The following is a 21,968-nucleotide window of genomic DNA, read 5'->3' as shown; positions in this document are numbered from 1 at the left end:
AACAATCAACAGTTCTGTTGATTGAAGCCTTCTTCCTCAGACTTAATGTCGCCAGGCCCCACACACATTTACTCTCCCTTCTTGCTTCCATCCTCCTTGCCACCCCATATCACTTAGGACCCTATTGATCCTGTAGAAAGTAACTTTTTACCCTGGCCCCTGGCACCTACACAGTGCTGGCTATTGTGCTAGATCCTTGGATTTTAGCAGTGAACCTAGCTAGTAAAAATCCCTGTCCTTGCTGGGTATGTAGAGTACCCCTGTATCCCAGTCACTTCAGAGGTGAAAACGGGAGGATCACAAGCACAAGGCCATCCTGAACAACCTAGCGAGACCTTGTATCTAAAATATAAAAAGGGCTGTGGATGTACCTCGATAGTTGAGTACCATAGCACCCCCAGATTCAATTCTCAGGATTTGGGGGAAAAAATCTTGTCCTCATGAAGCTCACATTGGCGGTGGGACAGGCTATAAATAAATAGGGCTGGGGGTGTACCTCAACCTTAAAGTGCTTGCCTAGCATTCATGAGGCCCTGGGCTCAATCCCCAGAGCTGCAAAACAAACAAACAAACAAACAAAAAAGAGAAGAAAAGAAATAGAATGAGAATCTGTTAGAAAGTAATGAGTGTTGCAGACAAGAATAGAGCAGGGAAGAGGGACAGGGATAGATAGCAGGGGAGGTTGGAGGAAGCCTGGAAATCTTAGGACGAGGCACAGACCTCCAGATTTGCACTGGCTGGGCAAAGGTCTGGAGAGGGGCGCAACATATGATCCAATTCCACACAGGGGTTGTTATGACCAGAGAGGTGGGGAGCAAAGGGGACAGTATAGAAAACGAGGATAGAGAGGAAAAACAAGTCTCCAGATCAGACAGGCCTGTGGGTGGTAAGAAGGACTTTGGCTTTTGCTCTGAGATAGGAACCATGAGCAAAGATATGACCTGATCTCATCTTAACAGAGCCACCCTGGCTGCTATATTGACTAAAGGGGGGCAAAGGCAGAAATGAGGCCATGAGGAGGCTACTGTAATGACGTGATAGGGGAGGGTGCTTGGAGCAAAGTGGTAGAATCAGAGAGTAGTGGGAAATCAAAGATTCTACATTTTTTACCTGAGCAATAGAAGTATGGAGCTGCTAGAAGTTGAAATGAAGACTATGGGAGGAGTAGGATTGATGGGAAGATCAGGATGTAACCAGAGGACAAATGGAACTTTGAGCAAGTACCTAAGTACCCAAATCTGGGCTTCAGAGGAGATGGTCCAGGCTGGAGGTATACATTTGAGCATCACCAGCATAAAGATGCTCTTCAAAGCCTTGAAGACCAGATGAGATCTCTAAGGAAGCAAGTGTTCCAAGGATCAGTGAGTGATCCACCAGATCAAATGCTGCTGAGGAGTCCAGAAAAAATGAGGCCTGTCAGTGAATGAATAAATATCAGATTCCTTTAGATTTGCAAAGTACAGGCATGATAATGGTTAACTGACAATAAATGGGTACAGAGACAAGATGGATGTAAGTCACAGAACACTGGGAGACACAGGGAATGGAAGAACTATGGCATCTTTGTGTTGAGAGGGACCTTAAAGAGATCTTTTAATCTGTACGCCTCTCTCTACCCTGCCTGAAGACTGAATCCCTAGTTCTAGAATAAAAAATATCTGTGGGATACTGGGGCAACTAATCTGGGTATGCCATTTAGACAAAGCACAGGTGAAGAATGGGAGAAAGGGTAGCTCAATAAATGCTGGACAGCAGATACAGAGAAAGGAATTGGAGATGATGATCTCCTGGACTCAGGTCTTGCATCTGCTGTTTCCTGATCTCCTGTTCTTCAGAAACTCACTTCACATGCCCAAACCTCAGTTCCACGGTATGTAAAATGGGAGCAAGCAAAATTCCTCGTTCCTCCCACGGTTGAAGTGAAGTCTGAATATAGTACTGTCTGTCCTCAGTGGGTCTGTTGATGCGGCATGTGAAGAAGTGAAACAGGATTCAGGCCAGGACCTAAGCTGGAAGGGAATGGACAGAGCTCGGTGGCAAAAGAGGGCCACCTAGACTGAGACTAAGGTCTTGCATCTGCCTCCATTGAGCCTGGAACAGAGATGAAGGAGACCCTGAGGCAGTGATAGGGAAAAGAAATGGAGACACCGAGGCAGAGACCCGGAGACCCAGAGGCAGGGAGACTAAGAGATAAACAGACCCCCAAACAAGCGGTCTCAGAGGGGCCCGAGGAGACCGGGAGAAGGCGAGGCACTGGAGCCCAGACCCTGCCAGAGCAGCGATCCCGCGCAGCGCAGGGTCCCAGTGGGGCTCCGGCGGCCGCACTCACTGGGCGCCCCCGCCCGGGCCGCTCGCCCAAGATGGCGATGGAGGGGCGGGCGAGGCGGCAGCGGCCCCGGCCCCCGCTCGGGCCCGGGCCCCCGAGGCCGCGCCCCCGCCCGCGGCGCCGCGCCTCCCCGGGCCACTGACGCCCGGCGCGCCCTCCCCCCGCGGTGGCGGTCGAGGCGCCGGGAGGCGGCGGCGGCGGCGGCCCGACCCGGCCCCATGGCGCGGGGGGACGCTGGCCGCGGCCGCGGGCTCATCGCGCTGACCTTCTGCCTGCTGGCCGCGCGCGGTAAGGGCGGGCGCCGCGGCAGTGGCGGGAGTGGCTGCGGTGGGTCGGTGCGCCCGCGCCCTGGGCTGCGCTGGGCTGTGGGGCTGGCGTGCGTGCCCGGTCCGAGTGAGTGCTGGGGCCGTGGTCGCGAGTCCTTGTGCCTGTTATGCCTACGCGTGGGGACTGCGGGACGCGGCCGGGGGTCGTTTGAGGAGCGTTCTTGTCCGCAGGGGGTGTGTGTCCTTGGTTCGCAGAGTCTGGAGTTGTGTGTGTGTGTGTGTGTGTGTGTGTGTGTGTGACTGAGGGGTGTCCTACGGGTGTACGTGTCCGCAGTGCGTGCCATGGTCGCAGCGCGGCATCCGTGGCGCGAGCGGCTGTGGTGTCGGTGGCTCGCTCAGGGCATGCTCTGCTGTGCCCGCATGTGTCTCCGGGCTGAAGGTGTGTGAGAAAGAGGAGGGGAGTGGGAGTGTGTGCGTGCACCTCCATTTGTGTCGAGTGCGTGTGTAACTGTGTTTATGGGGCTGAGCTAATATTTTGGCCTTGGCTTTTGGGGAGTGTCCTTGTCCGTGTTTGGGGGGACAGCAGTAGATTCCAGATTGACTGAGGAAGACGGTAACAAAACACTCAACTTTGCCCAGTGGGTGTGGTCCCTAGGGCCAGTTGGGGGTGGGGGTGGAGGTCTTGCTCCCCCAAACCTGTGACCTGGAGTGGATTGGGGGATGGGGCAGGAAACCAGTTGCTTTCATGGACGTTTCCAACACTCTCAGGATGGGACGCGTGTCATGCCTGCCCCACCCCCAAAGGGCCGATCAGGAAAGCGTGGACGAGGTCAGCAAGGCCTCCTCCAGTTCCCCACCCAGGGCGAGGTAGGGGTAGGGCCAGAAGCCACAGTTGCCCAAGCTGGAGAGAGGGCTGGGGAGGGGGTGACGGAACCGCCAAGTGTGGGTGGCCAGGGCTCCTTCTACCCACAGCCTCTAGCTTTCGGTGGGTTGTGCGTCTGTTGGGCGGCCCACGGGACGGTAGGTGGTAGGGCTGGGAGGGGGATGGGCTGCCCGCTTTGTTCGCCTAGTTCTTGCCTTCCCTGTGGAGGGGGGAGCTGAGGATGTGTCCGGGGAGAGTCGGGGAGGGACTTGTCGGTGGGGGTGGGGAGGGGGATTTCTCTCCAGCTGCTGCGGCTTTCCAGAGAGACTCAGCCAGGCCACGTGGGAGAGAGGCAGGGAGGGCGATGTCGCGGGGGAAGGAGCCTCAGCCTGGCCAACCCCAAGCCCATCTCCAGGAAAACCGCGTGTGGGAAAGTGCAAGGAACTATTGGGACCCCTTCTCTCCGTACAAAGACACGCCCCTTTCCAGCCTGGACTGTGGACTGGGCTGGACGCCTTGGCTCGGGCAGCGGAAGCTGGGGGCCCTCGGAGTTCTGTCAGGTGAAAGCGGCCAGGAAGTGTCAGAGAGGCTTCTGTCCTCCCGGAGCCCAGAGGATTAAAAAACAGTTTTGCCCCTTCTCCCGCCCTTCCTTTCCAAGAGCTCCAGGAACGAACTTAGTGTTACCCAGCAAAGAGGGATCAGGGTTGGGAATTGCACCCACGCTTTATGGAATACCGTTGGGGCCTCTGGCAAGGGGCTTAGCTTCCCTTTGGAGACCTGGCCTCTCCTGGCTCCTGAGTGCACAAGGCCGGGGAGGGCCCAAGCTGCCTGCGCTCTGACCTGGTACAACATCTACTCTGCTTGCCTCCTTTGAGTGTGCAAAGCCCAACAGGCCTGGGGACACGTCTATAGAGTTCTGATTAACCACCCTAATCTGGACCAAAGTCATTCATTCGTTCCACAATATTTACTGAACAATTCTTATAGGCTAGCATGTGCCTAGAATATAGTAAATAAAAAGTCAGACCAAGTCCCTAGTGGGGAGTTTTCAGTTGTGGGGTGGAGGGAGACAACTGACAAATACCTTGCAGAAAAGAGGCTCCTAAGCCAGTCTGGGAAAGTCAGGAAAGGCTTCCTGGAGAAAGTGGTGAATAATAAGACTGAACAGAGGGGGAGCCAATCCTGTGCAAGGATAATGATGACAAGAAAGTTTTCCAGAGAACTGCATGTGCAAATAAATACTCAGAGGTGATTGAGTTTAGATCACTGAATGAAGCTAAATCCCGCTGAAGTTGAGAATGCAAGTTGTGGGAGTTAGGCAGGTAGGAGCCAGGGATCAGAAGTATCTGGAGAGGAGGCTGAAGAGGGCAGCCAGACTCAGCTCACAAAGGGCAGTATCAGCTCTGCCACAGTTTCTGGCCTGAAAGCCCCTGGTGAATCCTGGGCTCAGCTTTGCATCAGCTCACTCCAGCCAGTGTGGAGAATTGATTGGACAGGCCTGGAGGCAGGAAGCTCCAGCTTCTTGGGAGGCTGTAGTAGTAATCCAAAAGAAAGGATGGTGGCAACTTGCAAAGTAGCAGTTGGGGTGGCCAGAGTGACTGGATCCTAGAGATATTAAGGAAATGGAATCAGGAGGACCTGAGGATAGATTAAGTTTGTAGGGAGTAAGGTAGAGGAAAATAAAAAATAATAGACCGATCAGCCACCCCACCATGGGACAGGATTATAACAGTGACTGCCCCTCTCCTTGTCAGCATTGTCCTTGAGTCAGGGATTGGAGACCATAGAAACATTTTTTAGGAAAGGAACTCTTGCTTGGGGACAGTGATGGAAGGCTGGGCTTTTTCACCACATGAAAGAAGTGGGACTCCCCTTTCCACCCAAGTTAGACTTTGGGGTATGAATAACAACAGGAGGACCCAAGGATATGGGAGCATTCTCTTCACCTGGGAATACCTCCTTCCCTCCCATCCATTTCTAGGCTCAGAGGCCAGTCTCAGTCAGTTGGGGTGGCCCTCTCTAAACACCATCTTTGAGGTTAGGAGTCAGGTCAAACATTGGGAACTTCTCTTAATAGTGAATCTTATCCAGAAGTTATTGAAACCTTCATTGATCCTATAAGCGCTTTCATCGCCTAGATAATAGCATATTTATGTGAAAATTAATATTTCCTGTCTTTTCTCTTAAAGTTAAGGGATCTCACAATTAGAGCATACAGAATATCAGCACTGAAAGAGACCTAGGAATAATTTTTAGCATAAACCCATTTTACAGATGAGAATGGAATAATTCCCAAAGTTACATAATTAGAGACTGAACTGGGGCTAGAACCAGTCTCCTGGCTCTTGGACATTGTACTGTAAGGCCAGAGCAGCCACCCTTTCCAGGGATTTGGAACAAAACAGACTCAAGTTCACCCTCTTTGCACTTCTCTCTTCTCTCCACCAAATGAGAAGTTATCAGCTTCAGGCTTGCCCTGTCCCCATATGCAGTCAATCTGGGATCCACCCTTTTCCTTGTCTCACCCCTCAAACTCTTTCGATTCCCTCCAGTGTCTCTGAGGTAGAGCAACCAGTCTTGACATAGAATTCCAGATGAAAAACAGATGTCATTGCTAGACAGGCCTGGGGGCTCCCGGTTTCCAGGAGAACAGGAGGAGTAAGAGTGGCCCTGAGAGATAGGACCCTACCCTGGTCAGAGGTGGGTGACCGAAGCTAAAAGTTGGGGAAGAAGGACCCACATGCTGTTTCTGAGCCAGCAGAGCTGCCAGCTTCTTCAATGCTGGGGCTCAGGCATCCTTTGGATTTAGAGGATGGTGGAATCCCTGGAGTCAGGGAAGCGGAAGATCAATAATCTCTCTCTCAGGTGCAGACCCAAGACTCCTGGATGATTTGATAAGGGGCTCATTACCTTGTCACATAGTTTGGAGGATGGAGTTCTGATGAGTGAGCAGAGAGCATACTTGGAGACACAGGTGGGTGCAGGAGAAAGATATTTTTAACCATTGAGCCATATAACAGGAGAACAGGGAAGCTAATGAACTCCTAGCCCTGGTAAGGTTTCTTTCAGTGTGCATTTGCTGTTCTGTGTGCTTTTGAAGCATTTTGTTAGGTGTCTAGTAGGTGTTGTGTGGTATGCTCAGGAGTCTCTAGAAGTATTATTTGCATCACCCCCAACCCTAAGGGAGTTGCTATTATTTTTACAGATAGGAAGACTGAGGCTTGGAAAAGCATGAGGGGCTTTTCGTCTCATCTTTTCGAGTAACTCTGCATGCCCACCCATCCATTCAAGTTATGTGTATTGAGCACCTTCTATGTGTCAGGCTCTGTTCTAGACACTAAAGAGGTACACAGCTGGCTAGAAAGCAATCATGAGTCTGTTGCCTAACTGGAGAAAAAGACAAGTCAAAAATCTAGACCAAGGGGCTGGGGATGTAGCTCAGTTGGTAGAGTGCTTGTCTCGCATGCACAAGGCCCTAGGTTCAACCCCCAGCACCACCACCAAAAAAAAAAAAAAAAAATCCTAGAGCAATGACTACCGTGATGCAGATGCCCAGCATTCTGTGGGGCAGAGGAAGAAGAGGTATCAAAATCAGACAGGGTGTCACACCAGGTTCCAGGGAAAGGGAACAGCGCCTGTGGCACACGGAACTGAAAGTGGTTTGCTATGTATGGCGGGGGACTGGTGGGAGTCTCAGTGGAGCAGGAGGTAGGCAGGCCAAGCCCGGTGTGGTTTGCTGCTGACGCTGAGCCTCTCCACTCCGGAGGGAGGGTCAAGGCCTTCCTTGTGTCCCAGGCAACTCCCCAACTCTCCTTCCAGCTGTTGGTGGGCGGGGCTTAGTGCGGGGAGGGGAGGGCGGGGGGCGGTAAGGGAGAGGCTCAAGCTCTGGAAGAAACTGACTTGTGTCCCCTGGGAGGAGAGAGCAGTGGTGGTGTCCTGGAGAACTGCCCCGAGGAAAACAAGCTGCAAATTTGTTGGGTCCTGAAACTTAGAAGTGACAAGGAACTGATGTTTGTGGCAATTTCTGGGCCTAATGGAGAGAGGGACTTGGCTTTGTTCCCCTCTCCCACCCCCTTCCCCTGGAAGCTGGAACTCACCCTGGGCTCCCTTCAGCCCATCAAAGGGCACCGAGCTGGCCCTGGGCATGGCAGCGAATCTCCTTTCTGACTGAGTTCTAACTAGCTTCATAAAATCAGTGTAAGTGGGTAAAATAATGTGTCAGAAAAAAAGAGACCGAGAAATGGCTCTGGGGTTCCCAAATGCCGAGACTCTGGGTCTCACCAGGTGTCACAGAAAAGATTAAGGAGAAGGGATTGTGGGGGAGGGAGGCCCCTTCCAGGCAGAGAACTGGCCCCAGCAAATATCCACTGGTAGGCATGGTGTGTCAGACCCAGGCCTGGGAGGGACCGCTCAAAATCCTGTGGGAGGGGCTTTAGGGGTCTGCCCTGCAGTGCAGTGGTGGTGGTGGTGGCAGGAAAGAGGTAGCTAGACAAACAAGGTCTGCTCCAAAGAGCATCACTTTTATGAAAAGATTGTATGCAGTATTATATATAACTATGATGTACCAATACAAAATTTAAAAAATAAATTACAATGTGGTTATCCTTAAAACAAAGATTTGATGGTGAAGGAACCACATTTATATTAACATTGCAGCTGGGCGAGATGGCACACGCCTGTAATCCCAGCAGCTCCGGAACCTGAGGCAGGAGGATCTCTAGTTCAAAGCCAGCCTCATCAATTATCAAGGTCCTAAGCAACTCAGTGAGACCCTGTCTCTAAATAAAATACAAAAAGAGGGCTGGGGTTGTAGCTCAGTGGTACCGCACTTGCCTAGCATGGGTGAGGCACCAGGTTTGATTCTCAGCAACACATAAAAATAAATAAAATAAAAGTATTGTGTCCATCTTCAACTTAAAAATACATACATACATACATACATACATACAAAAAGAGCTGGGGATGTGGCCCAGTGGTTGAATGCCCTGAGTTCAATCCCTAGTACTGTAAAAACCAAACCAAAACAAAACGTTGCTGCTTTGTAGAAAAGAATGGACAGTGTACTAGAAGTTTAAAAATAAAAACATTTCAGGCAAACAGGACACCTCATATGTACCTTCTCTGCTGTTAGGAGAATTTGATGAAAATGTTTGAGAAATTTGGAGACTCCCCATTTTAAGTTGAGGAAACTGAAGCTGAATAGAGGAAAGAAACTGACCCAAGATCATGCAACCAATAACTGGACCTAGAGCCGGAGTCTAACTCCAAAGTCAAAGTTTGTCCCATCTCATCCCATGTTTGTTTAGGCAAGAGGAAAAATAGTCAGGGGACCTTCAAGTGGCCTTTGATGTGAGACTCAAGAAACACTGCAATTGGGGAAAGCAGGCTGCAGCCTCACAGAGAGGCTGGCAGTGTGGGTGGAGTCCCCAAAGTACCAGTCTGAGGCACAGAAGTCAGGTGGGGCACTGAGGCAGAGAAAAACCTCTTACTCAGGAGCAAGTGTCGGTGCAATGCTGGGTTCATCTCCAGAAAGTCAAAGAAAGGCTGGGCACAGTGGCACACGCCTGTAATCCCAGCCCCTCAGCCCCCTCAGCCCAGGAGGCTGAGGCAGGAGGATGGATAGTTCACAACTAGCCTAAGCAAGGGCAGGCGCTAAGCAACTCAGTGAGACCCTGTCTCTAAATAAATGGGGGATGTGTGGCTCATTGGTTGAATGTTCCTGAGCTCAATATATGGTGTCCAAAAAGAAAAAAAAAAAAGTCAGAGGAAGTTCACCCAGACTCTTGCCTCCCAGAGATATGAGACACCATCCTCACACATCTCTGGACCTCAAGTTCCCCACTTGTTGAATGAGGATCCTCAGATTTCACAGGCATTTCCACTAAAATGGGTCATCTTGGGATCCTGGCACAGCACTGCTGCTCTCTGAGGGGGACCCCCTGTTCTCTGCATCTCTATCTCTGCTGGTTTCCCTGTTTTGCCTTGCTGGGCTTCCTCAGAGGCGGGGAAGCCAGACATCTGCCGATCCATGAATATTCAGGAAGGGAATCGGAGCCTCCTCTGGGCTCCCCAGCCAGCCGCCAGCCCCTCTGGCCGCCGTCCTGCCCGCCAGAGCCCAGGCTGCTGACATACCCAGCAGCTGCTCAGGGCCCCAACTGTTCACATTGTTTGTTCAGCACGGCAGGGGATTTTCCAAGCCCTGGATGTACTTTAGGGGGCGGGGAGGCTGCCCGAGGGCCCAGGGATTCATGTCATGTGGGGCTTTTTTCTCCCCTGAAACCCAAACCAACTGCTCAGCGGCTGGAACAGGGCATTTTGAAGCCACTGGGCTGAGAGCCCGGGCTCGCCTTCCTCCAACCCCGTGTTTGAGTCAGGAAATTCAGGGCCTTAGAGATAGAAAGATCGGAGTGTTGAGTACAGCAGTCAGCATTCCTGCAACCTTTACAACGGAGAAAGTGCACTTAAAGAATGAGCTCCTGTTCCTGGAGTGATGGCCGTTGGCTCTGGCCGGAGCCCTGAAATATATCATCTCGTTTAATTCTCACAGGCTCTCAGTGTCATCTTCATTTTACACACGTGGAGACAGTCCCGGAGAGGTTAAGTGGCTTGTCACATAGCTGATAGGTAGTGCAGCAAGGTCAGTGGTCTTGCCACCACCATCACGTGACTGCTCTGAATGCCTGTTTGCTTTCTTCAATTAGAATGTAAACTCTGCGCAAGGGCAGGTGCTGCCTTCTCCTTCCCTGCACCCACCAGTCCTGAGGCCAGCTGTGCAGCTGGACATGTCCAGCAGAACCTCTCTGATGGATTAAGAGAGGTAGTCGTTTGCATAGGACCTTCTTGACCTTCAGACCCTGGATTCTGCCCTAGTTCCCTTATCTCAGGCAGTCGGGACTCCTCTTCTCCCCTTGGCCTTGCTCCTCTTTGGAGGTTGTGGAAAGGGAGGCTGAAAACATACTATAAGGATCTAAGTGTTGAAAGACAGACCGAATGTGCATGTGTTTAGGCCACACAGTAGACTGTGAGAGACCTGGGTCTAGAACTAATGGTCTTCTGATTCTGTGGCCATCATGCTTTCTCCCCCATGTGGCACTGTCAGTCCCAATCTGCCTTATAATGAGTATGGGCGATGGTCCTCACCTGTACCTCCGGTTTACTCTCGGTTTACTCTCAGACGTGCATTCTGTCCTGAAATGAAAAGTCAGACCAGAGGATAAGAAGGGATCTTGAATTCTTATGGGACAGGAAGACAGCGAGTCAACCTTCTGGAAGGTACCAACCACTTCTCTATGAGTAATGGTGACGGGGCCTTGCTGAAATGTTGGTTGAGTTGCCTTTTGTGGTTTTTGCCTTGACCCTGGGGTGGCACTTCCTTCCTGCCTTATTCCCTCCCTCTTCCCTTTGGTAAGGGCAGTGTTGGGGTCTGCAGGCTTTTCTGGGGCCTGGGTCAGGAGACCCAGGTCTTGACTCCAGCCTCCTGTGTGTCCTTGCAGACATTAGCCGCAGGAAGAAGCCTCCAGAGCTGAAGAGGCCTGGAAGGAGCTGCAGGAGCCTCCTGTGGGCTTGCTTGGAGTCTAGCTAGAGCCTCGCCCCTACCTGGATGGACAGGGAGCACTTAGTTTTCCCAGCAGGGCTGCTCACCTGTCTGTTGTAGAGAAGAAGGGGATTCTGGCTTTCTTTCATCCAGAAGGCTCCACAAACCAACTGGGACTTATTTTTATGTTGTTTATTCAATATATATATGGATTCACATGCATGTTCTCACTCACTTACTTAAGTACTCTGAATATAGTTTAAACATTTCCTGGCTACAATAATTTTCTAGCCCTTGGCATATTTTTGGTGGGGTAGTAGTGGTCAACATGAACTGCTGGGTTCCACTCTGTGCCTGGCCGTGCTGCACTCTTCTCACACACCATCTCATTTAATGCTCACAGCAGCCCTACGAAGAAGGTGTTGTGTTGTTTTGTTTTAATCAAGGTATAAATCACACACCACAAAAATCACCATATATAGTGTATAAGTCCATGGTTTTTAGCATATTGACTAGGTCGTACAGTGTTGGCAGCTATCTCGTTCTAGAACATTTTCACTACCCCCAAAAGAAACCTCATGCTCATTAGCAGCCACTCCCCATTCTTCTCTGCCCACAGCCCATGGGAACCATTACTTTACTCTCTGTCTTTATGGATTTGCCTATTATGGGCATTTCATGGAAATGAGATCATGCAGCATGTGGCATTTTGTGACTCGCGTCTTTCACATGGCATGAAGTTTTCAAGGTTCATCCACATCAACACAAGCGTCAGTACCTCCTTCCTTTTCCCGGCTGAGTAATAGGTGTACCTGTTCGTGGGGCGGGAGCATTTGGCTACTGTGTGTGATGCTGCTGTGAACTGGACCTTTTGGTGGGTGAAGAAGGTAAACAGTCGGGAAGCTGGGCACAGAGAAGTGCAGCATTTTCCCAGAATCACAGGGAGCAAGAGAAGAGCCGGGTCCAGGTCCAGGTCTTCCCAGGAGACCTCTTTCTTAGTGGTTGGACCTAACTCCTGGGTGGTGGCTCTGGAGCAGAGACTGGGAGTGGGGAAGAGCCACGCTGATAGCCCCTGTGTCTCCTCCTCTGCGCAGGAGAGCTGCTGTTGCCTCAGGAGTCGACTGTAGAGCTGAGCTGTGACGTGGGGCCGCTGCGTGTGATCTTGGGCCCAGAGCAAGCTGTAGTGCTGGACTGCAGTCTGGGGGCTGCTGCTGCTGGACCCCCCACCAGGGTGACGTGGAGCAAGGACGGAGACGCCCTGCCAGAGCTTGATCACCTGCACCTACTACCCAATGGCTCCCTATGGCTGTCCCAGCCACTAGCACCTGATGACAGTGACGAGGCAGCCTCTGAGGCCTTGGGGGTCATTGAAGGCAGCTATTCCTGCCTGGCCCATGGTCCCCTCGGAGTGGTGGCCAGCCAGGCTGCTGTGGTCAAGCTTGCCAGTAAGTACTTGCATCTGGGGGCTGGAGCTGAGGCCCAGGCAACCTGTAGTGTGGGACGTGGGATCTGAGTTGGTTACTTGCACAAATGCCTATCTCCCCGGCCCACTCCCCTGTCCCCTGCCTCTCTTCCTGCTCAATGTCCCTTCCTGGTATTGTCACCCCTCCCTGTTCAGTCTTCCTTCCCTCCTCTTCTCCACTTCTCTGTTCCTCCTTTTCTTGCCCTCTGAGCGTGGAGTTGTGCTGTCGTCCAGAAAGCCTGTCGAGAGGCTTGGGAGAGGTCACAGGCCCAATGGTGCCCCTCTGGGAGTCCCCCACACAGCGGGCAGCGTGTATGGAGCTCTGTTGCCCTCTTACCCTGCTCTTGGGTGCTCAGGAACCACAACTCAGTAGCAAATAATTTGGGGGCCAAAAGAGGAGTGCATCTTACTGTAGTGTGACCATCATGGTGATGCCATGGAGATGCCATTTCAAGGGGACCTTGAAATTCATTCTGCCAGCAGCATCTGACCAATAGTCACCACTTTTTATCCATTGGCTGCCTCTGTCCAGCTATCTCCCCTCGTCTGAATTTGTTGTGCTGTGCATTTCCGTGACTCTGTGTGTGTTCGCTGTGCTCACTGTGGTGTGCCCCCCCCATGCTCCTGTCCTGTCTCTGCCCATGTCTCACTGTCCTCATCTCCAGTGCTCGAGGATTTCTCTCTGCACCCGGAGCCTCAGATGGTAGAGGAGAATGGGACAGCTCGCTTTGAGTGCCACATTCAAGGGCTGCCAGACCCTGTCATTACTTGGGAGAAGGACCAGGTGACATTGCCTGAGGAGCCTCGGTAAGTGTCCTGTGGGAATGGGTCCCTGTGGGAATGGGTCCCCATGGGCAGGACAGACAGGACTCCAAGATGGGCTCAGAACTGGGATTCTTAGTGCCAATGTGGTCCCAGTTCCCAACTCCTAGCGCTCTGCTGGCCTTTTTTTTTTAATATATATTTTTAAATTGCTGATGGACCTTTATTTTATTTACTTATTTATATGTATGCGGTGCTGAGAATCAAACCCAGTGCCTCACACGTGCTAGGTGAGCGCTCTACTGCTGAGTCACAACCTCAGCCCTCTGCTGGTCTTAAAGAGAAGTTAGACAAGAAATTTTTGCTCCCTGGGAGGAAAGCTACTCACCAAGCCAACAAGAATCCATCAGAGCACATTAGTCTGACCGTGGCTCTGTTGAGGAGACTGAGGTCCAGAAGAGCTGTGGTCTGTCCAAGGCCACACTGTGAGACGTTGGCAGAATGTTGGTTTTTCACTCAGGGCCCTGAGGCTGAATTAAAAACTCTCCAGTAGTGGTAGAAGGTACAGGAGAGACTCCTGGGTAGAAAAACTACAGGATATTTGTGAGGGCAAAGTTACAGAAGAAGGGTAAGAGGTCAGGCTATAAGAGATTCTTAGTGATGGCTTAGAGCCCACCACTCCTTAGCCTGTCAAATCTTGCTAGCCTTGTTTTCCCCGCCTATGAAACAAATGGGAAAGAAAAGGGGGTTCATTTATTTTATTTTTTTATATTTATTTTTTAGCTTTAGATGGACACAATATCTTTATTTTATCTTTATGTGGTGCTGAGGATTGAACCTAGTGCCTCACGCGTGCTAGGCGAGCACGCTACTACTTGAGCCATATCCCCAGCCCGGTTCATTTTAGATCATGGTTTCCCAAAGTGTGTCTTTGTAGAACATCAATTCCAGGCAGATGAGCTGGGCAAGCAAGAACCAATCGAGAGCCTACTCCTCACAGCCCCCGAGAGGGTGGGAGAGCAATGACACCCCCCACACCGTCAGCACAGGCTCCACTTAATGAGAGCTTCCCTTGGTCCAGGCACTGTGCTACGTTTTGCATGTTTTCTTATTTTTTTCTTCCCATCATCCTTCAAGGTATTTCTAATTTTTCAGTTTTTCTCTATTTACTTTTAATTTCTATTCTTAGCAGATGCATTTTAAAATTCATAGAACCAAAGAGGTAGAAAAGGCTCAGAAGGCTGAGGCAGGAGGATTGCAAGTTCAAAGTCAGCCTCAGCAATTTATCTAGATTCTAAGCAATTTAGCAAGACCCTTTCTCAAAATAAAAAATAAAACGGGCTGGGGATGTGGCTGAGCAGTTAAATGAATTCAATCTCCGATACAGGGGGAAAAAAAGTAGAAAAAAGTATCCATTATCTTATCACTTGTAGAAAATTGTTAGCTGTTTGTTTTTGGTGCTGGGGTGGAACCCAGGGCCTCCCATGGGCTCTCCTGAGCAGTGCCTCTGTCCCCTCATTGGTAGTTTTCATGTCTGTCCTTCTGGACTTTTTTCTTATGTGTTTGTAAATATTATTTTTAAATTTTTGAATATATTGTACATACTGGGTTCTTTGTTCAGTCTCAAAACAAAGTTTTTTCACTTAACATAATGAACATCCTTTAGGATTTGTGGGTATGGATATGGTAGAAAATTCTGTCTAAAATGTTAAAAGGAGAGATCTGAGACAGAAGTCACTTGACCTAAGTCACACAACTAGTCCCCAGAGTGTCAGACTCCTGAGCTCTGGTGTGGATGACACAGACCTCTCCTGGGTGTGATTTGGTGGTGGGGTGGGGAATGTGGGGTCTGAAGAAGTTTGTGCTATGGATGGGGTGAGAGATCGGTTGTCTCAGTGTGGCTCCAAGCAAAGTTTCTCAGCAAATCAGTGGGGTTCAGACCATCCTTCCCAACGTCTAATTCAGACCTAATGCCATGAAGTCACAGACCTCACCCACGAGGCTAGAGCTGCCAGGTCCTGGACTCGGGGAGTGTTTGCCCCCAGGTCCTCTGAAAAGTGATCCTCATCTATAAATAAGCCAGGCTTACATGTCCCAGCACATTGTGTGGGGGAATAAAGAAATGTCTAAAACAGCAGCTGGATTACGCCCAAGGTATGTATTTTTACATGTGCCCAGATATAGTGCATGTACAAATATGCTATTCAAACACTCGGCCCAGCAGTTTGAAGGAGACCATATATGTGGAGTGGGGTGTGCACATGTGCAGTTAATAGACATACTCTATCAGGGTAGGTGTGCATACTTTTGGAAGTGATAGTGAAGACTAGCCCCCAAGGCAATTCCCTGATACTTACCCATGGAAGGCAAACCTTCCATGGGAACCAGTAATCAATGAGAGCAGTGTTCCCCAAACGCCTGGCATTCATAGCCACCTTCGTAATTTTGGCCATCCTTCTGCCACTTAACACTTTTCTTAACATCATCTCTCTCTCTCTTGTAATTTTAACACATATTAACAGAGCATTATCAAACCAGGTGTAGTGGTGTCGACCTGTAATTCCAGCTACTCAGGAGGCTGAGGCTTAAGGATCGCAAGGTTTAAAGCCAGCCTGGACAACTTAGCGAGACCCTATCTCAAAATAAAAAAATAAAAGTGTTCAGGGTTCCATCCCCAGTGCCACGGGCAGGGTAGGGTGGGGGGAAGGAGAGAGAGAGAGACAGAAAGAAAAAAAAAATACAAAAACAGAACTTTATTGGGTTGGGGCACAGCTCAGCAGTTGAGCATGGTGCTTGGTACGCACAAAGCTGTGGGTTAATCCTCAGCACCAAAAAAAAAAAACCTCAAACAACAAAAGCCCCACTATCTCACTGCAATGAAATGGAAAGCCAGCAACAAATGCCATAAATAGAAGGTAGTCATAAAAATAAATATATAACTATTCAAATAAAAAACGTGTCTGGATCCACTTGAAATCATTTTGTATCACTGTCCACCTATTTTGGGAAACACGAAACCAATGCACTTAAACAACCTGGGCTCCCTCGCCTAGCCCTCCTCTTGGCCTCTCCCAGCATCCGCCCTGTTTGCCAGGCTCAGGTAACCCTCAGCTAGCATCGCCTCTGGGTGGGGGGTGGGGGGGGGGCGAATCTCTCAAGGGCTTAGCCCAGGGGCTCCTTGACCCTTGGAAAATTCAGAGCTGCTGGGTCCTTTCATCTGTGTTCTTGAATTCCTGGGCCTAAGTGACCTTTCAGAGATGGGGTCAGCAGACCTCAGATTGGACTTGGAAAAAGAATAAATCCTTTCTAAGAGGTTGTTTCCCATTCTATAAGTACCTACTTTGTTTTGTTTTAAATTAAAATGGTAAAATATACAACTTTACAGACCGGAGAGGGATCATCTACTGACTAAACACAGTTATTACAGTTTTGGATGTTTGGATGAGTCCTTTGAAATATGTACACGGTTTATACCATTTATCAACTTGTTTAGAGCTTGTGACTCATTGTGTTTTGTCCCATATCTAATGTGAGCTCATGACAATTAAGAGAGTCAGGGTTGTGAAGTAGGTGGGGCAGGAATCATCTAACCCATTTTTCAGATGTGAAAACTGTAACCCAGACACATAATGGTACTTGCTAAAATATATCAATTACAGCCAGTTCTCTCTACCAGGCCACTACTGCCTCTGTGTTAGAGCCCCGAGTTTTAAAAAAAAACAAAGCGCACATGAGCTTATACTTTTTTTTTTTTCTTTGGTGGTGGGGCTGGGGATTGAATCCAGGGCCTTGTGCATGCAAGGCAAGCACTCTACCAACTGAGCTATATCCCCAGCCCCTGGGGGCACATACTTTTAAAATTTAGAAGATAAAAATTTTCCATATTTCTAAACTGATAAAATTCATTGTTTAAAAAAAAATATACAGGAGTCAACAAATAAAAGTCCCCAGTAGTCATGCTCCCAAAGAAAACCCCATGAATTACTGGAGCTTTGCCAACCTTGACTTTTTCTGCACACACCTGAACCTATCATTTATCTATTTTACGAAAATAGATTTGCTTCATAAACACCATTTTGCAACCCCCACCCGCCCACCCACTAACCAATTCTTGGACATCTTTCCAAGGACAGAGCTTCTAAAATCACATTTTTAACAAAACAGAAGATCTTAGATGGGCACCGACTGGATCTGCCTCACCTCCTTTGGCTGCAGCAGCAGCAGCACCCTGTTGGGGGAAGGAAGGCTTCATTCCCTCCTTGGTTCACTCCTTCATTCAGCGCAGAACGAATGAAGGGTTATCTGTCAAAGGAGGTGTTAGCTCTTGGTACGTGGAGCATGATTTCCCTGGGAAGACCAGAGATCTTTGGGGTCAGGAAGCACAGGCTGCTCCTGGTAGAAAAGTCAGCTAGCTAGACAGGGAGGAAGAGGTTTTGAACCCGAGAATATTAGGGGGCACAGACCTGGGTGGGGGTGGGGGTGGAGCCTCATTTCACATGGGTTCTGCTTGTCCTTCCCCGACTCTTCCTTTCCCATCAAGTTTTTGTGGCAGTAGACTGGGTCCTGGCCCAGGATTTCTCCTCAGTGACCTCTGGCTTCCCTGCCCCCTGCCCGCTGCACTCTAGCACTTCTGTGGGCAGCTGTTGGAGTTGAGGGTGAGAGGCTGGGGGCCTGGGGGTGGCCCATTGGTTCAAGGAAGGAGTGGTGTAGGGTTTTGTTCTTCTTTAAGTCTTTAGGCTACAGCAGGTTTTCAGGCCTGGGTCCAGAATATCTTCCGGCACTCTGCCTCCCCTACCCTTGAGCTACTTGTTCTCTCCCCTGTTTAGATTTTCTCAGACTCTGATTCCCAGGGAACTAAGGGATCTTCCCCAAGCACACAATTGCCCCACTCTCTCTCACTCTGATCTTAGCCAAGCCTACAACCTAGGGCCCAACAGAGCTGTTTACCCACTGCTTGGACCCATTTTCCCATTGCTTGGGCTGGTACCCACTCTGCTGCCTACCATCCCAGCCTCCACGGAGATCTCCCTGTCCCAAATCATAGCCTTTCTTTTTCTCTTTTTTTTTCCTTTGTATATATTTTTTATTTGTTCTTTTTAGATATACACGACATGGAGTATAACTTCCATTCTTGAGGTTGTACATGATGTGGAGTTATACTGGTTGTGTATTGATACATGAACATAGGAAAGTTATGTCCAGTTCATTCTTCTGTCTTTCCTATTCCCATCCTCCCTCCCTTCCCTTCATTCCCCTTTGTCTAATCCAAGGAACTTCTGTCTTCCTCTCCCTGCTTATTGTATGTTAGCATCTTCATATCAGAAAGAACATTTGACCTTTGATTTCTAGGGAATTGGATTATTTCACTTAGTCTCCAGTTCTATCCATTTACTGGCAAATACCATAATTTACTTCTTTTTTATGGCTGAGTAATACTCCATTGTGTATATATGCCACATTTTTTTCTACCTATTCATCTGTTGAAGGGCTCTTAGGGTTGGTTCCAGCTTAGTTATTGTGAATTGAGCTGCTATTAACATTGATGTGGCTGTGTCACTGTAGTATGCTGATTTTAAGTCCTTTGGGTATAGACCAAGGAGTGGAATAACTAGGTCAAATGGTGGTCCCACTTTCAGTTTTCTAAACATCTTCATACTGTTTTCCAAGTGGTTGCACTGATTTGTATCCCACCAGCAACTTACAAGGGTACCTTTTTCTCTTGGGCTTGTTTTGAGGGTCATATGAGAAGTTTGAATAGGGATTTTGCCAGAGCAGGGAGGAAATAATACCAATAAGAGGTTAAAAACTTTTGAACTGTATAGGATATATAATAAAAAATAAATCCCATGGCAGGCGCGGTGGCACATGCCTGTAATCCCAGCAGCTGAGGAGGCTGAGGCAGGAAGTTTGAAAGTTCAAAGCCAGCGTCAGCAAAAGTAAGGTGCTAAGCAACTCAGTGAGACCCTGTCTCTAAATAAAATACAAAACAGAGCAGGGGATGAGATTTAGTGTTTGAGTGTTCCTGAGTTTAATCCCTGATACTCCCCACTCCAGCTCACAGGATCCCACTTTCCCCACCCAGAGATAACCATTACCAGGTGCATTATACGCGGAAGTGCTCCCAGGCCTATTATTGTTTTGCACCCAAACACGTTCTGGAGATTGCCCTCCACCAGCAGGCCAGGAGCTGCCTTTTGTTTAACAGCTGACTTGCATTCCCTTGTATGAAGTTCCCAAACCCATATAGCTGGTCCCTTCCCTACAGAGGGACACCTGTGCTGTTTCCAGTCTTGCTATTATAGGCAATGCTAGAGTGAATGTCATCTGACATACTTTTTTTTTGGTACACATGTATGAGACTGTCGAATGGAGTCCTAGAACTGGTGTTGCTGGGTCAAAAGGCTCATGCACTTTTTTTTTATTTTAATTAAAAATTTTTTTAGATGTTGATGGACCTTTATTTTATTCACTATTTGTAGTATGTAGTGCTCAGAATTGAGCCCAGTGCCTCACACACGCTAGGCAAGTGCTTTACCACTGAGCCACAACCCCAGCCCCGGTTCATGCACTTTTGATGTTGAGCTGTTACCAGCTCGTTCTGGAAAGACTGGGTATTGTATGGCTGCTGCCAAGACAGGAGTGCTGTCTCCCCATTTCCTCATTCACGTGAGGTGTCAGCAAACCCTTTGACCTTTGTCAGTCTGACAGGTAGAAGTAGTATCTTACAGGTTCTTTGTTTTTGTTTTTTGTGATGCTGGGGATCAAACCCAGAGCTTTGTGCTACGAGGCAAGCACTCTACCAACTGAGCTATATTCATATCTTGCAGTTTTGATTGACACTTCTTTCATTGCAAACCACCTTCCCTGTGCCCCCTTCACTGTTGTCCTCTCCCCCTTTCCCAAGGCTCATCATGCTTCCCAATGGTGTGCTCCAGATCCTGGGTGTTCAGGAGAACGACACAGGCTCCTACCGCTGCGTGGCCATCAATTCAGCCCGCCAGCGCTTCAGCCGGGAGGCCTCGCTCATCGTGGCCCACAGAGGTAAGGGCCACCCAACAGGAAAACCTAAGGGTTTCTGGAGCCAGCCACCTGTGAGCTGATAGGGACCCAAGAGGCCAGACCCAGCCTTCAGGTAGGTAGTAGGGTAGTCATCCCACCGGACAGGTAAGGAGAGAAGCCCAGAGGGGCAGTGCCACCCAGCCAACTGGGCATAGATCTGGAGCTAGAAACCAAGACCTCTGCTCCCGGTGCAGGACTCCTCACTTCCTGTGGAGTTTCTGTGTTCCCCTGGGTTGGACAGAGCAATGGGGATGGCTTCTGAGAAGGGGTGCCTTTTCTCTGCTGCGTTGGAACACCCCACAACCCCACTGTGAGCCCAGGGCTCCTGGCGCTGGAGGATTCGCCCTGCTCTGCTGACTCTGCACAGCCAGTCTGGCTTCCTGAGGCCTTTTCTATTTCTGCCTGTCTGAAAAGCTCCCGCCCCAGTGTTATAGGTGTAGGAAGAGTAAAGCTTTGGGGTCAGAAAGACCTGGTTTGAATCCAGGCTGTCTACTTACCATCTGCTTGACCCTGGGCCTGCTATCAAATGTTTAGCTCAGAGATGTAGAACACTAGCTGTAGATGTGCCTGGCACTTAGCAAATGCACTGCAGATCTCATTTCAATCCTCCCCCAAGGGCCCCATGCTTCCCTTTGCTGTGGCATCCTCCCCTCCAGGATCCCCTCCCGGGTCCCCTCCCTGCTTGCTCCTGGACTTTGGTGAGGTACTCCAGAGTCTGGTTCACTTTCTCTTCTGAGCCCAGGGTCTCTGCCTCCACCTGCTGGACAAACCACGAGTTCACCATTCTGTCCAGAGGCCCAGGGTCACGCTGAGAACCTGGCAGAGATGCTGGGCTTTGGGAGCTGCTGAGCCGGCAGAAACTTGAAAACCCGCTGCCACCACTCCACCTTTTCTACATGGGAACCCAGGGCCCTGTGGGGAAGGGACTTAGCTAAGGTCACGCAGCGTGTTAATAGCAGTGCTGGAACCAGAGCTACGAATGCTGAGTCCAAGCCCTGTGCTGCCCCACCACCCTGCAGTCCTCTGGGTTGGATTTGGCAGGGCAGAATGGAGGGAGGTGTGGATCTATCCTGCCATTCCTCTGGTTCTGCATCAGAGGCCAGGCCGTTCTTCTGGTTCTAAGAGAAATCTCCGAGTTCTAGTCCCAGCTCTGCTGAACTTGGTGGCTACTTTCTCATCTGCTTGATGAAACCATGGCTGCTCCCTGCCAACTGCCTCGACAGGTGACCAGGAGCCTCGGGTGAGGTATGTCAGGTAAAGGTGCCTGCTAGTAAGGCTACCACTGGCCTGTCTTCTCTCCAGGGTCCCTGGCGGCCACCAGGGGGCAGGACGTGGTCATCGTGGCGGCCCCGGAGAATACCACCGTGGTATCTGGGCAGAGTGTGGTGATGGAGTGTGTGGCCTCGGCTTACCCCACCCCTTTTGTGTCCTGGGTCCGACAGGGTGAGTGGAAAGAGAAGGGCATAGGAAGGGGGGGACATGGCATCCCCAATCAGGGAGTCGTATGTGTGATCACTCAGTGTGGTAGGGACTGGGTGTGGTGGGCAGCCAGGTCAGGGACAGCATGGGAGAACAAACCTAGTCATCCACTGTGTGGTGTGTTTTCTTGACAAGACACGTTGGGTCTGCCACTCATGAAACTGTTTCTGTCGCTTTACTGAGGGCGGATGGGCCCTGGGTTAGAGTCTTACTTATGT

At 49.9% G+C, this 21,968-nt stretch overlaps 1 protein-coding gene across 1 annotated transcript in view; it reads left to right on the top strand.

The window, feature by feature from the left end:
- The first annotated feature begins 2,544 nt into the window (after positions 1-2,544).
- Positions 2,545-21,968, top strand: part of Igdcc4 (immunoglobulin superfamily DCC subclass member 4) — a 34,768-nt gene continuing 15,344 nt past the window's right edge. The window contains exons 1-5 of the mRNA XM_027926106.2: positions 2,545-2,614; positions 12,083-12,433; positions 13,116-13,257; positions 20,117-20,253; positions 21,574-21,714. Of these exons, the coding sequence (XP_027781907.1) occupies positions 2,545-2,614; positions 12,083-12,433; positions 13,116-13,257; positions 20,117-20,253; positions 21,574-21,714 (841 nt within the window). The remainder of the gene's footprint in view (positions 2,615-12,082; positions 12,434-13,115; positions 13,258-20,116; positions 20,254-21,573; positions 21,715-21,968) is intronic.

This window comes from Marmota flaviventris, chromosome 2 (genome assembly GCF_047511675.1).
Source record: "Marmota flaviventris isolate mMarFla1 chromosome 2, mMarFla1.hap1, whole genome shotgun sequence".
Lineage (NCBI taxonomy): Eukaryota > Metazoa > Chordata > Mammalia > Rodentia > Sciuridae > Marmota > Marmota flaviventris.
The sequence above is the reverse complement of the archived record's forward strand: the minus strand, read 5'-3'. Positions and strand labels throughout refer to the sequence as shown.